The sequence below is a fragment of the Aulonocara stuartgranti genome (genome assembly GCF_965226115.1).
Source record: "Aulonocara stuartgranti genome assembly, chromosome: 5".
Taxonomy (NCBI): domain Eukaryota; kingdom Metazoa; phylum Chordata; class Actinopteri; order Cichliformes; family Cichlidae; genus Aulonocara; species Aulonocara stuartgranti.
The window spans coordinates 16,033,558-16,053,755 of NC_138943.1; the positions used below are offsets into that span (position 1 = coordinate 16,033,558).

The following is a 20,198-nucleotide window of genomic DNA, read 5'->3' on the forward strand; positions in this document are numbered from 1 at the left end:
TGGTGAGGCCACCAGAGGCCTGAAGATGGGAATAATGTTGTTGATTAAAAAGAAATATAGGAAACAACATGCAGCTGTTGGCTTTAGGACAGAAGAGTAAAGACAAAAAGAAAGAGCAAAAAGAGGAAAAAAATAGTAGATCAATTTGGGAATAAAAGACAAAAGTAGTAATGACACAATTAAACTTGGCTGGTCCACACACATTTCACTGGAGGTCGTTTGAACTTCTTGTACGTGAGCCTTAGAGAAAGTTTTTTTTTCCTACTGATTTATTCATAGTGGGTCTTATGGGAGTTGAAGTTTTCTTCCAGATATCTATAAAAGTTGTTATTTATTTGGTGTCTCCAGCCTTCAAACACAAATAGCCACCTGTACATGTTAAGCTGTGTGCTTCACTGTGTTATATCCATGAGAACGAGAGTCTGATGGTCTTTCAAGATTGCACAAGATTCAGACGGACTGAAACGTATCAGTATCACCCACCCTATGCGCACAAGCTCGTGAGTATGGGGGTAATTGTTTCTCAGAGCTTTTTGCACATATCAGGGGAAATTTAACACTTCTAATGGCAAATGCTGATGCAGAGCACTCCTCCTTTCTCTGCTTTGAGCATCAAAGCCAAGAGGCACACTATGAAGCCTCTTTTGCATAGCCTGATGCGGTGATTGTCTTTCCAAGACATCTTTCAGAGGACAGAAAACTCAAAAATCTCACCCAGAGAATCAGTGTAGTTTTTTGAGGGTTTTTTTTTTTGTGGAACTAAAGGGTACTTTAGTGGCTTTTATGTAAGGAATTACTGCAACATAAAGTTGAGGACAAAGTAACATAATAAATATGCAATTGTCACTGTTTTTTTCACACATTTTACAGAAATATTTTATGATCCTTCATTCGTATTAATAAGTTAACAAACACATAGCAAATGACAAACCAAGTCTAGAGCTGTGACTGAATGGGCATTTATACCCTCTATGTTCCTGTACTATTCTACAACTGCTCTGTCAAGCAATTGCAATATCCCCTAACATTGCATGAAACCTAAGCTACTGCATGTAGCATTTATGGAATAATAAGCATGTACACTGGGCATCAGCTGCATTGTGTGTTGACTGAATAAGAAGCAAAATAAGCCGGTGTGATCAGGGTGGGAGATCAAGTGAGATTAAAAGATTTAAGGCTCCATTTGCCCATGAATATCTGATGCCTGTCTGAGGCGAGAGCCAGGGATCCACTGTCAGGTCGCCAAGGTGTTTGGGGAAATCTACCTCATCTGCATCTGGCCATTTTTTAAACAGTTTCTCATGTGAATAACGTGAGCATGCTCTCATCTCAGCTGTTCTGTTTCTTTCTTATCTGCCTGAGTCAAAAAAGCTAGTGAGTGATTCATGGGGCATTCAAAAAGAGGAAGTCCTATTCCATACAACGACACTGCCAGGACAAGACTACTGGACACGCAGGATGTGCAGTACTATAGCTCTAAAGAGCTGTGTGACTATTATTGCTGTAGTTTGGACAGCCCATTCAGACATTATCACAGGTTCCCTGCATTCAGTGTTAGATTCTATATGTGTTTATTATTATGAAATCAAGTCTTGTGGTGTTGAATTAGAATTATTAAGCTAGTGTGAGAGCTTCAAAGGAACTTTTGTTTTTGTTTTGATCTACCACAAACTTTAACTTAATTTGCCTTGTTGTCACACAGATAAATGCTTACAGATATGAAAACACTGAGTGAACATGAATAAAAACTCAGCATTATTCATGCTCTACTATTAACACTTAAAATTCCAGAAGATTCTGAATATATGGAAAATGTGATATGTTTATTACAGGCAGTGGGAATGCAGATGTTCCCTGATGCAAGTCATTAAAGGTAAAAACTGATTCTTCTGTGAGGCTTACTTATAGTTAGTGGTTGTGACAGTTGTAGCAGAGGGTGCGCGACAACTCTTCTATGCAATGTGGAAAGTAACATGAAAACTCACTAACTTGCAGGCGTCATGCTTTCTTTTGAGTAAGTTTACCTTTGTAGCCACATGGAGTGTATGAAGGTGCAGAGCAGAGACGTTTTCTCTTCAATTTTGAGCAGGGACGACGCACACGGATGCTAAAGGTAGGTTCCCTCCCCCATGGGTGTGTCCACAGCCGGGAGACCTCAGCTTATCCACCTGCAAAAGCCGCTTCCCAGCACTACACACTTGAGCGTCGCTGCGCACGGTTGAAGATCCTCCCTTCTACGCACCAGGAACAATTCTTTCTTGGTCACCTTCTTGACTGGAAAATACAGATTCTGTTAATGCGATTTAGAGATCACTTCAAGTTAAGGCGGCCGCTTCAAGTTGATTTAAACCCAAGCTTTATTTGGCTCTGGGATAATCGTGTGGGATCTGCGGCGGATACACTGATACTCCTGCCTGCGGACAGAGGAGCTCAAACAATCTGTGGATGGTTTTCAGTGCTGACCAGCTATATCATAATATCCTCTGGACGTCACCATACGGTAGGTCATAATCTAAGTGCTTTTCAGCTACATGACAAGTTAAATTAAGTATTTATTTTCTGACAGATGCGCTCTTAAATCAATAGGAAGCCACATTTAATGGAATCGAGTAATAAGAATGTCTCCGTGTGTGCAAGATAGAATCTGTAATAAATAGAAGATGTATTTGAAATGTCTGTAAAATAATTTTTCCTTGAATATTAGAAATTTTCGTGTTTAGCACAAGCTTGCGCATATTTATATTTTGGTGTGGCTCTCCGGCGCGTGTGGGAGGTCGTTTTTAATGAGCGATACTCTGAAATACTGTTTTGAAATATTGCAACAGCCAAGAGCAGCGTGTGTTTAATCACCAGTGCGAGTTTCTTTTAAAGACCTTAAAAGTTCTGACTTCGTGTGATGTCGTACCTTCAGAGGAAACGTATGTGCAGTTTTCAGCGGATTCTTTTTGACCGCTTAAAATCCCCGTTAACGTTATAAATGACACGTGGTTCATGTTCGTGTCCTCATAACTCAAAAGCCAAGTCAGGCTTTATTTTGGTTAACGGTCGGCTTTGGAGTTCTGCCTTCGGGGCTTATGTGGAACTTGATCTTAAACCCTGACTGACAGTTTGACCTCATGCTCGGATCCGCGTTTACAACATCTGTGGCATGCGCAGACAATTACGGCAAAACACCTTCGCCAAAATGGTTTTTTATTGTTTCCAAATCTGGCGCTTCAGATGGCATTTCTCGTGACTTTTTGCGCTGGCGTTACGCGCATTTGTGCCGCCTGATCCACACGCGGATACCTCTTCAGATTCTTTTATGAGGACATTATCTTCAGCTCTCTTTGTGGCGGATAACAGCATGTTGATGCGCTTTGTGATTTAGTCTGTGAGCACTGCCGGTGCGCGCCAGGCGTGAGGGGGCAGCTCCGTGTACAACGGGTGAAACGAAGCTCTCGCTATAAACTAACAGTTACTGTTTTAAACTCTTAAACGTTTATTTATACGCACGTTTCATTGCACTGTTTCGAAAAGTAAAGATCTGCAGAGAGTGGCTAGGGGCGGGCAGCGGTATTTTCAGCTGGAAGGAGATTCCAGCCCATTCCCTGCTTAATAAAATGAAACGATCAAGTTGCGATTCCACCATATGATAGGCAACCAATTTAAAAAGGAAAAAAAAACTACACTAATTCATATCCAGTTTTTTGCCATGTATCGCACTCATTGCTTGCTGTTCTGTGTGGTCTGACTTTAATGAAGGCAAAAGTAGCTGCATAATGCACCATTGATTGCAAGGAAACAACCAAATTACTTTAGTAACTACGAGTTGGTTACTGTACGAGTTTTGTGAATTGAAAGGGCTTTGCTCATTGTTTGATGGTCATCCCTGTCTGTCCCTCAGCTCCTGGATTCTCCTTTGTCCCTGTTAACAAACAGAGGAACAATGTTGTGGGACAAACTGTGCTGGTTGCTGGCCCTACTAGCTTTATCATCTGGGGGGCTGCCCCCTCCCAGCGAGCCCCTGTCTGCTCCCAGAATTTTCCTGTCCTTCAAAGGTAAGACATTGAAAATAATGCAGTGTCTGTGACCTAGTTGGTGTAGTTCTGTGTTTCTCTTCAGACATGCAGATTTGATTGCCACTTCGGTCAGCACTCTTTGATTTCGTGGGTTAACTGCTGGCACCGACTGAATTCAGGTCTTGGCAAGCCTGCCGTTTGTCCCTTCAGTGGTTAACACTGAGTTTGATTGTGTGATTGTGTGAGAGAGGCTTGATGAGCGGGATGAGGAGATGCGCTGCTGATTGTCCTGACTATTCAGGGTAAGAGAATATTTCTTCATCCAATCGCCTGGATGCAGTTTGTTCCCTAAACAGGCCTTTTTTGTGACCTCGGCTCTCTTCTGAAATCAAGTCAGATTTAACACTTGGCTGAGCACAAACTCAGGGTACACATCCAGCATGTTATGAATGTTAGCCAGTGCCATATGAGACCCTGTGTGTGTTGATCTGTCCCGTTAAAAGGCCTCAGTGGCAGTGTGTCGAGTGCTTTGTCATTCCATTGTTGGAATAGTCATTGCATCCATAACTGTTCTTGACATGTTATAGTACTTGTCCCTAAAAACACTTTAATAATTCTCAGATGAGGTCAGATCCTGGTCGTTTTATGAGATTACTGCACTTCAAATCTCATCTTTGTATTAGAAATTTGCCTAAATGTGATCATCTAGGAATGCTGAAGGTAAAAAGCAAGTGGGGGGGGGATTTCATTTTTCTGAAAATGAAATCACAGATATCTCAGACGGTAACTTATGTTACATGTCAAGTGTTTTTACAGCACTGGTGTTTGCTTCAATTTCAATTGTGTTACTTGATATTGCAATCTTTATGCTAAGCTGATTTTAAAAAGCTCCAGGGGCTTTTCCGATTCTCCGGTTTTTCTCCTCAGATATTTTGTTTATCTGTTTGTTTTTCTTCATCCCTCGAATCCCATCTACTTCTCTTTGTCTTTAATCAAGCTGGATTTCACACACTAATGGTCGCACATTTACTTGGTAGAAAAGAGTTCATTTATTTTCTACTTCTTTTAATGAGTTCCTTTTTGTTTTTAATTAGTTTTCGAGGTTACTTTATGCCTCACAGGGCAACTTCAGATAACTGAAGACTAGAAATGCACCTAAGCTCTGCATTCCCTAATTGTATTGGTTTTGCACAGTACCGCTGGGAATACTTGTGTAATGTGCTTTTATTAATGTTTTTTTTAACTCGTCAGTGTATCACACTAGCGCTACCATGCAAATATGTTCACTTTAAATATTCTCCGTATGATAACATCCAGCTATTTTAACAAGCATCTCAATTTTGGAGTTAAAATAAAACACAGAGATACTAATTTATGCTGCCAAGTGTTCCCAGCTGTTGTTTTTGTACTACAATGCTGAATTTGCTCATTATGACCCAGCTTCACATATTTATCCATAAAGGTTAGACAGTATCGCTTTCTACTGATTATTTGCATTTTGTGAAGCTGGAAGAGAAGATTTTGCTGCGTTTGGCTAAAATCCAAGTTTGTTACAAAAAAACTCCACAATTTGTCTTTGCCTTTCAAATGTTTGCTCCCTATCAAAGCAAAAGACTGTGGGTCATACACATAGCTACACACAGTTGTGCATAATAAATATTACAATAAAATACACATACAACTTTAGTACTGCGTTTTATCCATTTATTTACTTTCCTTCAAACCCATTCTACATGCACTTCCACATATAGTTTATTAACGATGAGATTTAACTGTGTTTAACTGTGTTTTATATTGTTGATTCTCTTGGGACTGCAAAGAAAAAAAGTCCTGCACTATTATTGCTCGACTCTGGGCTTTTTTACTCGGCCTTCTAATTTTTAATTTTGTTTTTTTGTGTTGTTTTGTTTTCTTAACTGTATGGATTGGTTCATAATTTCAGTTTTGCTCTCTCTGTCACATAAAATAAACAAAGGTTTGCCTTGTAAACCACAACTATGAACCTAAGCCGATAAGTCTGACTAAAGCAGCTACTGAGTATGTTAGGGCAGGCTGAGTTATTAACTGTGATAAGGGCCAAGTGTGCAAACAGAGGCTAAGACCAAAGGAATGTCCATTCAAAGCAGAACATCAACCCAGACTTCAAAAGAGCTGACAAACACATGCAGACACACACATAGCATGCATCACTCTGTCAAGCAGCACATAAAGTCCCCCTGGATCCTTTACTCTCCTTGTAGCTGTAAAAAATGTGAAGTTTTAATACTCCCATCTAAACTCCCATCTACAACAAAAGTCACATTTATGCAGTTATGTACATGCACTCTTTGTCATAAAGACTGAGCAAGAATGGGTTAGATCAGCTGCTGAGAACTCCTATATTTACTTTTAAACAAGGCCTATAATCACGTGCTATTTTAGTGTGCATGGCTCTGAGAGGTTGTGACCCTGCAAACAGAAGCCAGTCACACCCGAGGTTAACTGCCCTCAAACTGTGGGAGAATGGCACCATATTAACAAGTAATAGCTTGTTAGGCTAATCCTCAGGCACATTTGAAAGTATTTAACTTTGTTTTTCTTCAGCCTCTGAACACCTGGGTGCAAGGTTACTTCTGAGAAGAAAGCAGCAGAGAAACAAAGACGAAGCCAGGCCGTCCTGTAATTGGACTAACTCTCGGGGACAGTCCTAATGTGGCTTCAGTCTTTGTACTCTCCCTCCCAAACAGACTTTTTGTCCCATCTAATGAGTCGATGATTGTCACGCCTGAACAAAGACTTCACTATCTGCTCATCTCTCCCAGCAGTTTTCAGAGTGAAGATCAGAAATACTGGCATGTCCCTCATGTCTTTAATCTATGGATAATTGGAATTTTGTTGCTTGTTCTATTTCTGACTACACAAATGGAGTCCTTTCACTGACTCTTGTGACTATAGGTACATTTATATGGTACATGTCAAGAGAAATTTGTCCTACATACTACATGCATCTTTTTGCCTCCTGTGTTTCAAGTAAGCATTTTAATAATAACCCTTGCTTCACCGTGAGATAACACATCATTTTCAACAGATTATCAAAGGGACACTAATGAAACCCTTTTCCCCTTGCACCTCTTCCAACCTGCTTGCTTCTTATGTAGTTTTGACACCGGAGACAGAGTTAAGAGCCTCAGCCAAACCTGCCTGCAATCAAGTCTTAGCAATCAATGAGCTGCTGAAAGCTTATCCACAGCTAACCTGCATGCTTGCACATGATCCTTGGCTGCTCAGGCTGGATATTAAGCCTGGGAATATGTTTTTGCCTGATTCATTTCAGTAGATGTAAAAAAAAAACATGTGCAACCTTCTTAAATTGTCTTATTCGGTCTCCTTCAATCAAAGGCAAAGAGGTTGCACCAAACCATCATGTTATACTAGCAAATCACCGGGGAGATGGCAAATGCATTCAGCCAGCGAGTTTATAATTCTAAATCTTCTTTCTGTTCAGTTACAAAACTAATGCCTTTAATTAGTTTTCTCATCAGACCACATTGCACATTACATTGGATGTTATTGTATTACATGCAGCATCAACGGAGATGTTAAACATAATTGATCACACAGAGAAGCGTACAGTGTACATTACCACAATACAATCATTAATTTAGCATTGAATAAATAAAGATTATCCCTGATAGTGAGGGGTGCTTATGTTATTGCTTTTCCTAGTGATGAATTATTTTGTGTGTGGAGCTATGTGACTCACCTAAAGGTGGAGGGAGCTGAGAGTGTTGCTCTAAAGGGATAATTCAATTGATCTGAATGTGAAAGTTTTGCACAGAATCTTTAGTTCAGTGTGCTGCTCCAGGGTGACTCACCTGGTTTGTTGTTTCACTCTTTCAGATAGTTTTAAGTATTCACATCCTTTCCATTTCTTCATTATTTTTATTTGAAGCAAACTGGAGTTAGAAAAGTTTTACATTTTCCTTCTACATTTTTTTTCGCCCAATATCACGAATAAGTAAAAATTTAGAATTAAATCATTTGTATTTTTAAAGATAAGTGAGAATATTAGGCAAAATTGAAATTGCGAAACATTTTTGTCAAACAACTGATGTTTGTTTTTAAGACAGCTTGTAGTAGAAGAAGAAGAAGTAGTTTTTGGCAAACATATACACGTTTTGTCCCAACTAAAGTTCACATTTACGCTGCTCTAACCGTATACAGCATTGTCAAATTCAAACCTTGTGTGCGACTCTGCCTTCTGGCTGTGCATGTTTGCTTCTTTCCCAGCACAACGTCACTGGTACCTGAGGTTAACACATTTAGCACAACCCTTCACTTCCCCAGCCGACATGAAAGCAAATTCTGTGTGAAGATGTAGGTTGGAGGGTTCAGGGCTTTTTTAAATATATATATATAAATGTCCCAAATTCATATTACTATTTAATTAGCTGAACTATTTCAATATACTCCACTCACTGTATGCATCCATGCAAGACTGTACCTGTTGGCAGTTTGTAGGTTTTTCCTAGTATCTTCATTACAGAATGTAATGGTATCAAAAACGTTTCCAGAATGTAATATGTGCTGACTGTGGCACGCAAGCCCTCAGCAATTATTACTACACTTTGCTACTTTCTCTCAAGAGACGATGTTTGTGGAGGAGGGGAGGGATGTGCATCCCAGCAACCTCTGCTCTGCAGGATACATTCTGTCAAACTATGATTATTCAGGAGAGAAAAACAGAAGGCGACAGCTCCGGTGCTAAATATAGTGTCCTTCCTGTCTGTTTCTTTCTCTTTTTATCTTCCTCTCCTCCTCTGCCTCGTCATCCTCCTCCTCTGCCTTTACTCTACACTCACACCCTCTCTCTACTTGCCTGTTGATGAGACTGGCAGTGTGAGCAGCGGGAGGAGATCACCCCATGTGCAACCCACAGCAGGAGCATGTCGTTTTAGCACGTGCAAAACGCAAAAAAAGGGGCAGCTGTTTTGCCCAGACTTTACTTAAGAAGAAGCTACAACGGTGAGCTAGCAAGTGAATGTGTAAGTGGGGAGTGGGTGGACATCTGAAGGCTAAAGAAGGTTTCACGTACCAGCTCAACTAACATGCAGTAAGTGCTGAAGCTTGAAAGGAAATTATATGTGTGCATTATGTAGCCCTTTTATAGTAATTTTCACTCTGTAAATTACTGGCTCCCCACTCTTTAATGATGCCACAGAGACTAATACACACACACATCATTGCTCTCAATGAAAGGCACCACATTGAAAACATTTTCCCTCAATTTAAATACTTTTTCTGAGCTGGCATGCAGAACCCCCTGTCCCCCTGTGGTGATAAAAATGCTCAACATTCAAATGAAACTGTAATCACCCTGCTATTTATGATTCCTACTTTTAGGCATTTTAATCATAGTTTTAATTATTTGTAGAGGGGAGGAGCAGATATGATCATCTAGCTCCATCAGGATAAGCTTTTAGAGCAGATGCGACTAAAAATGAACATGCAGGGCACCCGGACTGTATCTTTATGTCATTTCAGAGTTGAAACTTTTTGAGTTACCGACATGAGTTTTGCTATAGGTGCAGACAATGCCCTCCCTAACTATAAATTCACATATTTTAACCTCAATTTGGGTCTAACTATTTTCACTCCCTATGTCTGGGTTTTGTTTACTTTTTCCTCCCCTTCACCTTGCACTGACAGCTTTATGACGATGAAAATTTGTGCTTTGATAAATGTATGTTTTTGTGTGCATGTGCAAAGTTTTCTCTGGTGACCCACAAAATACACGTTAGACTATATTATAGTTAGAACTACATTGTAGGAGAGAGGCCTCGAGTTTAGGATTTTTCTTAACACTGTTGGCATTTTCATTGTTTTCTTTTAAAAAGAATCGCTTTGTTTGACCAATAAAAACAATGAAGTTTTATGACAGCCTTATGAAAGGTTTCTACATATAATATGAACATGCATATATTATATTAGATAGAACGGTTAGTGTCTGTGTGCCGCAGCTGATTGGTGCAAAATTGATACCATGATGAATTCAAGTTGCCCAAATTTTAGTCATTCCACTGGACAATATTGACCTTGACTCATTTAAATTGCAAAACTGGTATCATCATACTATGAATCATAATCATTAGCTTTTGCACAATATCACTTTTGTACACATTCAACCTTTAAGCTTTGTGTTTGGGATGCTCCACGGCTGTTCGGCATGCAGGGGATGCATTAACAGCTGTTACAGTTTCGTGAGTTGTGTAAAGGGGGCAACACTCAGCAGGGACAGAAAGACAGTCACACTATGATGGATGCACCTCCATGTGAAGGATGTGTAGGGGAGTGATAGAAAGTCTGAACATGTGTACATCCTGGTGTTTGTGTTTCAGGTCCCTGCTGCACTCTCTTTCTTTCTTTCTTTCTTTCTTTCTTTCTTTCTTTCTTTCTTTCTTTCTTTCTTTCTTTCTTTCTTTCTTTTTTAATCGAAAAGTGGCAGACAAGATAAAAATAGATGTCAGACATATGCTTTTTTACTCCTTCATGTTAGAGAGACATATTGAAGAAAATTAGTTATTGTAGTCTTTGTAAGGGATAGTTCAATAATAAGCCGGTAATTTTTGAGGTGTGATTTTAATCCTTATTAAAGGCAGATTATTTAGCAGGCTGTGATGAACCTCACCACCCGCAGAACAGGCGGGACGGCGAGGGAGCGGAAGAGTGCTTAAAGATGGAGTTACAGAGGATGCTGCGGTTTTCTTAAGATTCAGAGTGACAGGGAGGAATGGGAGAGTCTTCTAATATTCATTTTAAGTCCATGCGGTTATGTCTGCATTGTTTGTTTGTGTGTGCATGTGTGTGTGTGTGCATATGTGTGTGTGGGTGCTCACATGCTTGCAGAGCTTCCTCTGTAAAGAGCTGCTATCTATGACACTGCTTTGGTTTGGTTGCCATAGAAACATCTACCTGTCACTCCTCACAAACTGAATCGGGTTCAAATGATTCTCTCTACAGAGATGAGGTGGGATGCAATCACAGCTTTGTGCTTATTTCCCCAGATGTTTGCTGTCTCGTCTACTCTCAGGCAACCCTGAGGTAAAGCAGCAGCATCCAGTCTTCAAGGCTCAGTTAAGACAAATGAGACAATACATTTGTTAAAACAATAGACTTTGATGAGGTTGTGGTGTGATCTTCTGAAAAAATAGAGGATTGGGCAACGAATAAATTAAGGATTTAGTTCTGTGCAGAGGCTCCACCGGGACTAGACTTGCTCTCCAGATGTGACTGAGGTGTGGGAGTCTTCACGGGTTCACAACTCAGACTGAAATTAAGGAGACAGGGGGTCAAGGGCACCTTTCTACTTGTTTATCTTAGACAGCTATCATTCATTTTTATTTGTCTGTCAGTGTTTGGATCTAGTTACCGCAGTGCCAGTGACCTCATTCCTATGGTGCCCATTTTGAAAATATTAGATGGTATACTTTTCAGGGTACATACATTACTGTCTTATATGGCTTTAAATGTATGTGTCTGTGTTACTAAATATAAACTACCTTGAATAGCAACGTAATGTTGCTTTATTTTTACTTTGGAAGGCTTTCAAACATTTAATATCCATCCATTCATTTTCTCTCGCTTATCCAATTCAGGGTTGTGGTGGGGGTGGAGCCTATTCCAGCTGTCACAAAGCAAGGGGCGGGGTACAGCTTGGATAGGTCAACAGTCTGCTGCAGGGCTAACTGAGAAAGACAAGCATTCACTTTCACATTCACACCTAATTCAGAATCACAAATTAACCTAGCATGCATGTGTTTGGGCTGTGGGAGGTTGATAGAGTGTCCAGAGGGAACCCAAACAGGCCCTGGGACAAAATGCAAACTCCACACAGAAAGACCTGAGTGACCATAGATCTGCTGAATAGCTTTTTCCAGTACAAATAATACATAAATTAAGCCTTTCAGATGTGAGTGAAATTTCCCCAAACTTATTATCATGTGAATTAGAAATTAGCAACTTTAATGTATCCCAAGCAAAAATACTAAACTTTTGCTAAAAGAAGCGTTCCAAGTGCAAGGATTTGTTGTTGTTTTAGCTTTTATCAATAGTATCGGTTATGGCTGAAACAGTAATATTTATAATCAGAACATATTTTCTCCAAAATCACTATCCAATGTTTTGTTTGAGACATGTACATTTATCTGCATAGTACATTCTGCAGGCAACATTTATAATCGGCTTGATTGGTCAAGCAACACTTCCCACTGTACTGCTTGTCTAGTGTTCAAACCATTGCATCTTACAGAAAGGATTGATCTCGTTGGATTAGAACACATACAATCTTGGAGTCTTCATCCTTTTGGGGGGCTTTTCCTGTCAGCCTGGTCCTATCTGCAATAACAGGTCTGTTTGAGAGTGACTTTGCATTAGAAGCGATGATGTGTAGAAAAGTTATCAGTGGTATCATGTGTCTAAGAGGATTTTCTGCAGCTGCATCACTCTAGTATTATCTGAATCTGACTTGAACTGTGATAGGCTCAGTTCCCGTGATATGTTCAACTTTAATGAAATCCAGTTAAAAAAGAAAAACTTTAAAACTTCATTTAAAGTACATAACAGATATCAGTATGCATAGCACAGAACTGTAGTCGCATACACAAGATAGTGACAAATAAAAGTTGAAAAATCAAAACGTATAAAGCACATAATAATGACTGTAAATGCTATAAAAGCCTTTTGAACTTGCCTTGTTCCAACTCAGATATCTAGGAGGACATACAGAAAGACAGAGAATGCCAGATAAGGGTTGAGAGAGAAATGAGGATTGTCGGGAAGACAGGCTGAGAGGAGGAAAAGGTGAAGGGAGCAACAGAGCTGATTCAGAGAAGGCTCTAAGAGTGCTAATGGACTACAGGGCATCAGTGTCAGGTTTGCTATCTCAGCCCGAGCAGAGTGGATAAATGGAAGGATTTGAGAATGAAAAGGAGGAGAGGAGCGTGGGTGCGCAAAAGGCATACTCGGGTCGAATTTTGCGTCTGCTTCCCATTAGTTGTATATGAGTGTTGGATAAGATGGTTTACTTCAGCTTGTGCCTTCATGGACAGCCTCCACAGGTCAGTCCTGTGCCAATGGCCTGGCTGTAACCTTGTGCTGCGAAGCCTAATGTTGGAATCCATAAAAACTGCTGTGTGTTTATTCACATGCACATATTGTCATACAGATTGGCTTAGGAGTGCTCTAAGAAATTTGGACTAAAGCCCCAAGTGTGTCACACATGTCTTCACCAGCAACACAAAATGTTTTGAAAGCAAAGTACAAACTTGTACAAATATTTCACAACCATTACACATTGCCAAGTTGGTTTTATGGGAAATGCTTGCTTTCCTAAGTGATGGGCCAAAGCTGACTTTAGGCAGAAAGCCGAATAACATCAAATACCTGTAATCGTATGATTTTTTTTTCTTTTGCAGGTGTGGGAGATGTAGTCTGTTAAAGTCTCTGAGTATACACACTGGATAACTACCAAGTAGCTGTCTATGTGATTGTGGCAGAAATGAGGCCTATGGTTGAGTCTGACCATGAGTCTGTGGGAGGCTGCAGCAGTCTCACTATTGGATTAAAAAAGGAGGAGGAGAACATTCCTCCTCCTCCTGCCTCCTGTCAGAGTTGTATTTCATCATTTAGTTACTAACCTCTCCCTTCATATGCTCTACATACATTCTCTCTGCATGATGCATAACTGGTGAAAACCGAGCCTCTGTCAGATGCTAACATCATTACCAAACCCACCTTCAAAGTTTGAGATGTAAATGCTCAGTAAATAGCAAAGCTTTCCTTGTCAGATTGATTTCGCTTGAATCGGATTTGTATTTCCTACGTTCCATTAGCTGCTTTGGCTTCAGGCAAGGAATGACCGAGTTTCAAGGTCAGAGCTTTGAGTGAGATCACGCTTGTGTGGCCGAGAACCCCCCTGAACCCATTTAGTCCTGGACGAGCAACAGAGAGGAACTGGGCACAATAGGAAGGGCAGAATGGGGTAGAACATGAGTTTTCCAAGCTGTGTTTTCTGGGTTTATACACTGATGTGCTTCCTGATAATGTGTCGATTGTGGATGGGAGGATATGGCCTCTCATCCGTAATCATTGTAGCGTTTGCATTGACACGATGCCAAGATTTTTCTCCATGCCTGGCCTATTTACGCCCCTTTTCCTCCAGCTTTGTTACTCAGCCCTGTTCTCAGGAACCTTCTCTAGGTGTCCTTAATGGTATGTTGGCAGTGTTGTCCATGGTGTATGCGCCATATGTGTGTGCCTGTGTTACTGCATACATATGTATGAATGAGAAATGGGAGTAAAGGCCTCCTATGTTGCTGTTGTTATTGTTGTTGTTGGTGTCGACGCCTCACTCATCCCCGTGAATGGACTGCTTGGTCTCAATAGAAGAGGGGCGTTCATGTGGGTTGGGTCCATCATTCATTTACTTCATTCATGTCCCCAGGGAGGCAGAGGGGGAGTGGCATACATTGGCATGGCATTAACGCTCAAAGCATCTCTGTCTGTCCTTTGCCTCCCTCTGCTCACACTCCCTCTGCCTCTCATCATTCTCGTCTCTCACTTTTTCTCCTCTTGGCACAAATGGCAAAACAGTCATTACTCAAAGCTTGGCTATGATCCTGGGCTTTCATGTTCTGTAGGATTTCATGTTAGATGGATTGATGCTCCTCTGGATCTTGTGCTTCACCACACTACAATGATGGAAGACCACAGACAGCCTTTCAGGAACCTTAGAAGAGGCAGCACCTCTTGGCACAAACACAGAGGCACAAACTATTTTCCATGGCTGACAGATTTAGTTTTAATGCGGTCAGTTCAGCTGAGAATCAGACAGAGGAAACAAAAAGTATGATCTCCAATCCAAATGACGCTTCGTTCAAGTGTTATCGTATTTAGAAAGCATGAGATGCTTCGAATTCATTCGCCTGTGGCTCTGATTACACGAGTGCCATTAGCAAACAGGATTGGTGCACAGTGTGAAATTTACCATTTCACTACCGTGGCGAGATTACACCGTCCTATTAAACCTTCTGTTCATGCGTATTCACAAATCTTTGCAAGACATTATGAGCAAATTAGACCCTAAAAGCAACAGGATCCTTGTTTGCTTTTCAACATTTTTTGCATGGTTTGGTTTTTAACTGAATTATGTTTATTTTTGCAGTGAAAACTAAATGGTAAATAGATACTGGTGCTTATATAGTGCTTTTCTGCTCAATTTAAGCTCTCAAAATGATTTGTTACTACAAGCCTCATGCACACACATGTGCTTTTTTTCACTACCTTCAATTTTTTTAACCTAACATTCACAGACTTACTGAATCCAGAGTTGCCCATGATGAATCCACGTCTTGCCCACAGATACTTTGACATACAAGTTGAAGGATCTAACCACCGACCTTTTGATTAGTAGACGATCCCAAGTCACAACTGCCCCAAAACTACTGCTGTATGTGTAGTCAAGCTGATAGTCAAAATGTAGCACATGGGAGCAGCAGATCCCTGGGTTGAAAACTTGCTGTCTTGCTCTTTTCCTCAGCGCCTGTCCTTATGAAATAAAGACTCAAATACCCCACAAAATTACAATGCTTCAGTTCCACAGAGAAGCCCAGCATTTTTACAAACACACAGAGTTGTCCAACAGGAAGTTAAGCCTAGTGGGTATTGTGGACAGCAAAATGAAATTTCTGTGTAGTAGACAAGATATAAATAATACAGTATGGAGTGCATGAGAAGTGTAATTTTTCCCTTAGGATGATAGCTTCCTCATGCTCCAGTGCTTCAAGGATTTTAAGTGTTAAGATTGCCTAATATAACCTGAGTGAGTTATTTTTTTTATCTGAAAGTGATAATGTCTGTAAAGGTTATCTCAACGCTAAAGGTAATTGGAAAGGTCATTGGGGAAAAAGCACTAAGAATATTTCCTCAGTTATGAAAACACATAAATTGTTAAGATAAGAAACTAGCTGCGGGGATTATGTATTGCCTCGCCTACCAAATATGAGATAAACTGCGCAGCATACACTTATTGTATCGCAGTAGTCTCTTGACAGCCTATTTTCAGATTCAGTTTAAATATCTTTGTTGCAAAATATTTTTCTATTGCAGGACCCAGTTGCATGACAATCAAAAGACTATCCCTCAGCTCTTCCAGCTCTATCATGTGTGAGTGCTGCGGATGATTCACTAGTTCTTCAGATGATCATAACCAGACTGCTGGAAAAGCTACAAGAGAAAATATGGCAAGCTGCAAACAAACAAATCTCAGGCACAAAAAAAAAAAGAAAGAAACTTGTCTGCCGTTCAGATCTGATGAATGAAAAAATGATAACGAAGACAGGAGATGGGAGTGCGAGTGGGTGAGAGGGGCCACTCATAAAGGAAAAAAGTCTCTCTCCATTCCTGATGTAGAATAGTCTGTGTTTGGGTTCCTTATCAGTGCAGAGCGGATGGCTAAGCACTGATTTATGACAAGGTATGACAGTGCAAGATAAGAGCATTTTTAGCCTCTATGTGTCTGTGCAATCATTGGCCTCTTTCAGCACCCCATGCAAGGAGGGATGGAGGGTGACTGTGACCAGCATTTCCCACTGTCACGCAAGGCGCCTCCTTCCAACTGATAAGCGCCCTACCTTCCTCTCATTCTGTGTTGCTCTTCGTGTTTCTCTATCTGTCGTCATCGTTCTCCTATCAAAACGTGCTTCCAGCTAATACTTTCTTTTGTTAAACATGATGGATGTAAAAGTGCAGACAGCAGTATGTATGCTGCGACATATGAGCCTAAACCCAAATAGCTACGAACCACTGAATTTTAAAGCACAATGTAATGTGCTGGTGGAGGCTTAACTGTGTCATGACTGCTTAACTGCTGAAAAGGTCATTTCAACATTTCTTATCTACCTCCACTGCATACTAAATCTCACAGAGCAGAACTGCCAACAATAACATACCAGAAAATTCTTCACCATTTTCTGATCCGTTGCATCCAGAGTTTTGTTCCACATGGTGTATGTAATTGATAAAGCTTGCAATTTGAACACAGGCCAATCTCACTTGCCCATTTCATGCCTGGAGTGCAGTAATTGCTGCACGGCATTGACACAAAGGTCTTATGTGACAGGCCTTGATGTGGGCTGTGTAGGGCAGACAAGTTATCTTGTATCTGTTTTTTCTATGATTTTATCCATCTGTTCTCCATTCCTCACTTTGAACTCTGCCAATTTTGATACCTCTGCCTCCTATATCTGCGAAAAATCTCACCATTCAGTATCACAGTTTCACTTGGGAAACTTCGAATGAATTTGAACCTAACCGTAGCTATTCACACATTGTTTGAGCTCTGTTCTTAAACAGACACCCCCTGAATGCTGACCCTCGTGGTCATGGGTGGGAAAAAAAGGCCACAAGGGTCACAAGGTAGGATGTCCCAGCTGTCTATCAAACATAAAAGCTGCCAAATTACCAAGCACTGGTGTTTAAAAATTTCAGAGTGTGTGCGCCAGTCCGCAAGAGAAGCAGAAAGGATCGTGAATTACACAGACAGACAGTAATCTATAGGTCTGTCAGCCTGTCACTCAGCCTGACCTTGGATAGCTTTACTTTAATTGCAGGGTGGTATGAGAGAGTGGGGCCCACCTTCAGCAGACAATTCACTTTATCCATTAAAGATATAATGGCTGCCAACGTGTTTCGTCTTGAAAGACATTTTCTGCTTTTAAAGCGCATGTTTAACCTGCTGGAATGTAAATGATCATTTTTAGCCTGTAATTATTTTCTGCAAGGCCCCTTCATTTTTAAATAATCCAGGTCTTCCACTTCAGAGCTTAATATTTCTGTAGTCACATGTGGAAGTTGATATTGCTTGTAAGAAAAAGGTAACACTAAAGCTCATGGCATTGAAATTCACTGTTTGTCTGTGAGAATATAGTTCCACCTGTAGTCCCTGCTGCAACCGTGATGTATTTTTGCACTTTAAAGTTAGGATTAGCTCTCCTGCCACTGTGTCATTTTGTTGTCTTTGCAGAGACCCTTTGTAAACCACAGATGCAAAACAAGCATGCATTAATAGATCTCAAAGATATCCCGAAACCGAGTTATTTCTAAAGCTTCTGTGGCTCTACGTTTCTTTCAGTTACCCCTCCCCCCTTTCTGCTCCTACTCTCCTCTCCCACATTCTTACTATAGCCTATGTCCATCATACAGGCGCTAAGAAAATATGAATACCCCTGACTGATGGTCATCATCTCCCACTTTGTTTTCCCCACTCATCTCCTCCTATTTATGCCAGATAGACTGACAGACAGCAAGTAGACAGTTAACATGGATGCTCTTTCACTCACAGCACCCAGTCAGCTAATTCTCACCAGTTGGCCTTCCCTACTTTCTTTTCTTCCCGCAGCTCTCACCAAACTTTCCCGCTGATCTCATTCAATGTCAGAATCAAACCCCCGTGTGCACGCATGTGTTTGTGTTGATGTGAGCCGGCATTGAATCTCTCTAATGCTTGCAAATGTACTAAAATCCAAAAGGGTTAGTGTTTAAAGGGTGACGAACAAAAGATGATTGATGAAAAGAGGCAGTGGGATGCTAGACTCAGTGATAACTGCTGTTGTCTGCAGACAGAATATAAGTTTGTCTGAAGTGTCAGTCCTTGCATAAAAGCCACAAAACATAAAAGAATCACAGAAGTGAAGGCTGCTGGACTTGGTAGACACACAACACAGAATCAGACGCACAGAGATATATTTGCTGCCTCAATTTGGTCTTTTTCTCAGGGGGATTTAGTTATAGGAGATATTTGGTGTAAGCAGCTTAAATCAAAGAAATGAAACGCTTTAAAACAACATCAGGCATTAGTGGGGCTCAACTACTCTCGCCTCGGCCATAAGAAGAAGCATAATATTGTTTCTGGGCTGCTCCTGAGTAAAAGAAGCTCGGGTATTACCTATAAAAACTGTTCAGGGAATATATGTGTATGTTTGAGTATATGTTCAACTTTCAAGAGAATCTTTGCAGGTTAATTAACTTTTTTTTAGCCAATTTTGTTGTTTCAGTACTTGTACTTGGAGGCAGAGTTTTGTTTTTGTTGTTTTTTTTCCTCTGAATGTAATTATCTTTATAGTCATCTTGTGGGATCAATGCCATTGATCTGCTGGTTGACCAGTGCACAGTCTGGCCTCTAATGGAGTGGATTACTGGAGGAATGTTATATTTGATTCGTCTGGGAAAGATCATCTCTTGAGGGAGTGTTTTGAAAAATCTTGACCTTCATGGAAGTTTCAGTCAATAATTGCTCGTAGTGGCAGCCCATAAATATTTATATTTATGGGAATATTTTTGTAATATATCTCAATGTAAACAAATGATCATTTATCAGTGTACTCCAATTCTAAACGAGACATGAATGTCAACAGCAGCTAATATCTGGTGAAATAACTATTAGAGAAAAATTCAGGAAGATCCCCAGATGTCACTGGTGCTCATCCTCTTGGGGATGTGTGGAAATTTCTAGAAAATTCAATGAATATTTCATCCAAAGTTGAGATATTTCATACTGATATTGACTGGCCAATAGAATACCATTGTCATACCCAATGCTATTCTGCTACTGTCAAATAAATGGTGTCAGTAGTCTGTCAAGAATGTGACAGTGCAACAGATGGTGCGGGAAACATTTACAATGATATTTCCTTTAATTGGACCCTTTAAGCTGGCTTCAAAAGGACACTAAGGTCTTATGAGCTACCATGCCTGCTTCTGCCATTGCACCAACGCGTAACTCCACAGTTTCTGAGAACAAAGCCTGTCAGACAGCTGAGGAGGTCCAAACTACAGCAGCCCATCGGACGACCACACCACACCGCTCAACAACCAGCCGCATGATTGTCGAGAATTATCTGGTTGTCTTTTGCCTGTCATGCAGCATTAGTGCACAAGGCTGAACTGGGGATGTGTGGTGACACGTACCTGGTCGGGGGTAACCCCGCTATTGTGTAGCTGTGACGTGGGGTCAAGTGGATGTATGCAGCAGCAGGGTATGTGGCATAATGTCAACTGAGCTGACTCAGATGGGCTTCTGGCACTTCCACATCAGTGGGTTGTAGAATGATCATTTCAGAGATTTTGGTGGCCTTGAAGCTTGGCCTGTCTGATCATTGGGGT

General features: G+C 40.7%; 1 protein-coding gene across 2 annotated transcripts in view; it reads left to right on the top strand.

The window, feature by feature from the left end:
• The first annotated feature begins 2,089 nt into the window (after positions 1-2,089).
• Positions 2,090-20,198, top strand: part of sema3fa (sema domain, immunoglobulin domain (Ig), short basic domain, secreted, (semaphorin) 3Fa) — a 46,167-nt gene continuing 28,058 nt past the window's right edge. Inside the window, exons 1-2 of one of the 2 annotated variants that reach the window (XM_082532217.1) lie at positions 2,090-2,500; positions 3,887-4,040. In XM_082532217.1, coding sequence (XP_082388343.1) covers positions 2,105-2,500; positions 3,887-4,040 — 550 coding nt within the window. In that variant the 5' untranslated portion in view covers positions 2,090-2,104. Of the gene's footprint in view, positions 2,501-3,096; positions 3,427-3,886; positions 4,041-20,198 lie in introns of those variants that run through there. The other variant, XM_082532218.1, reaches the window with a different exon arrangement.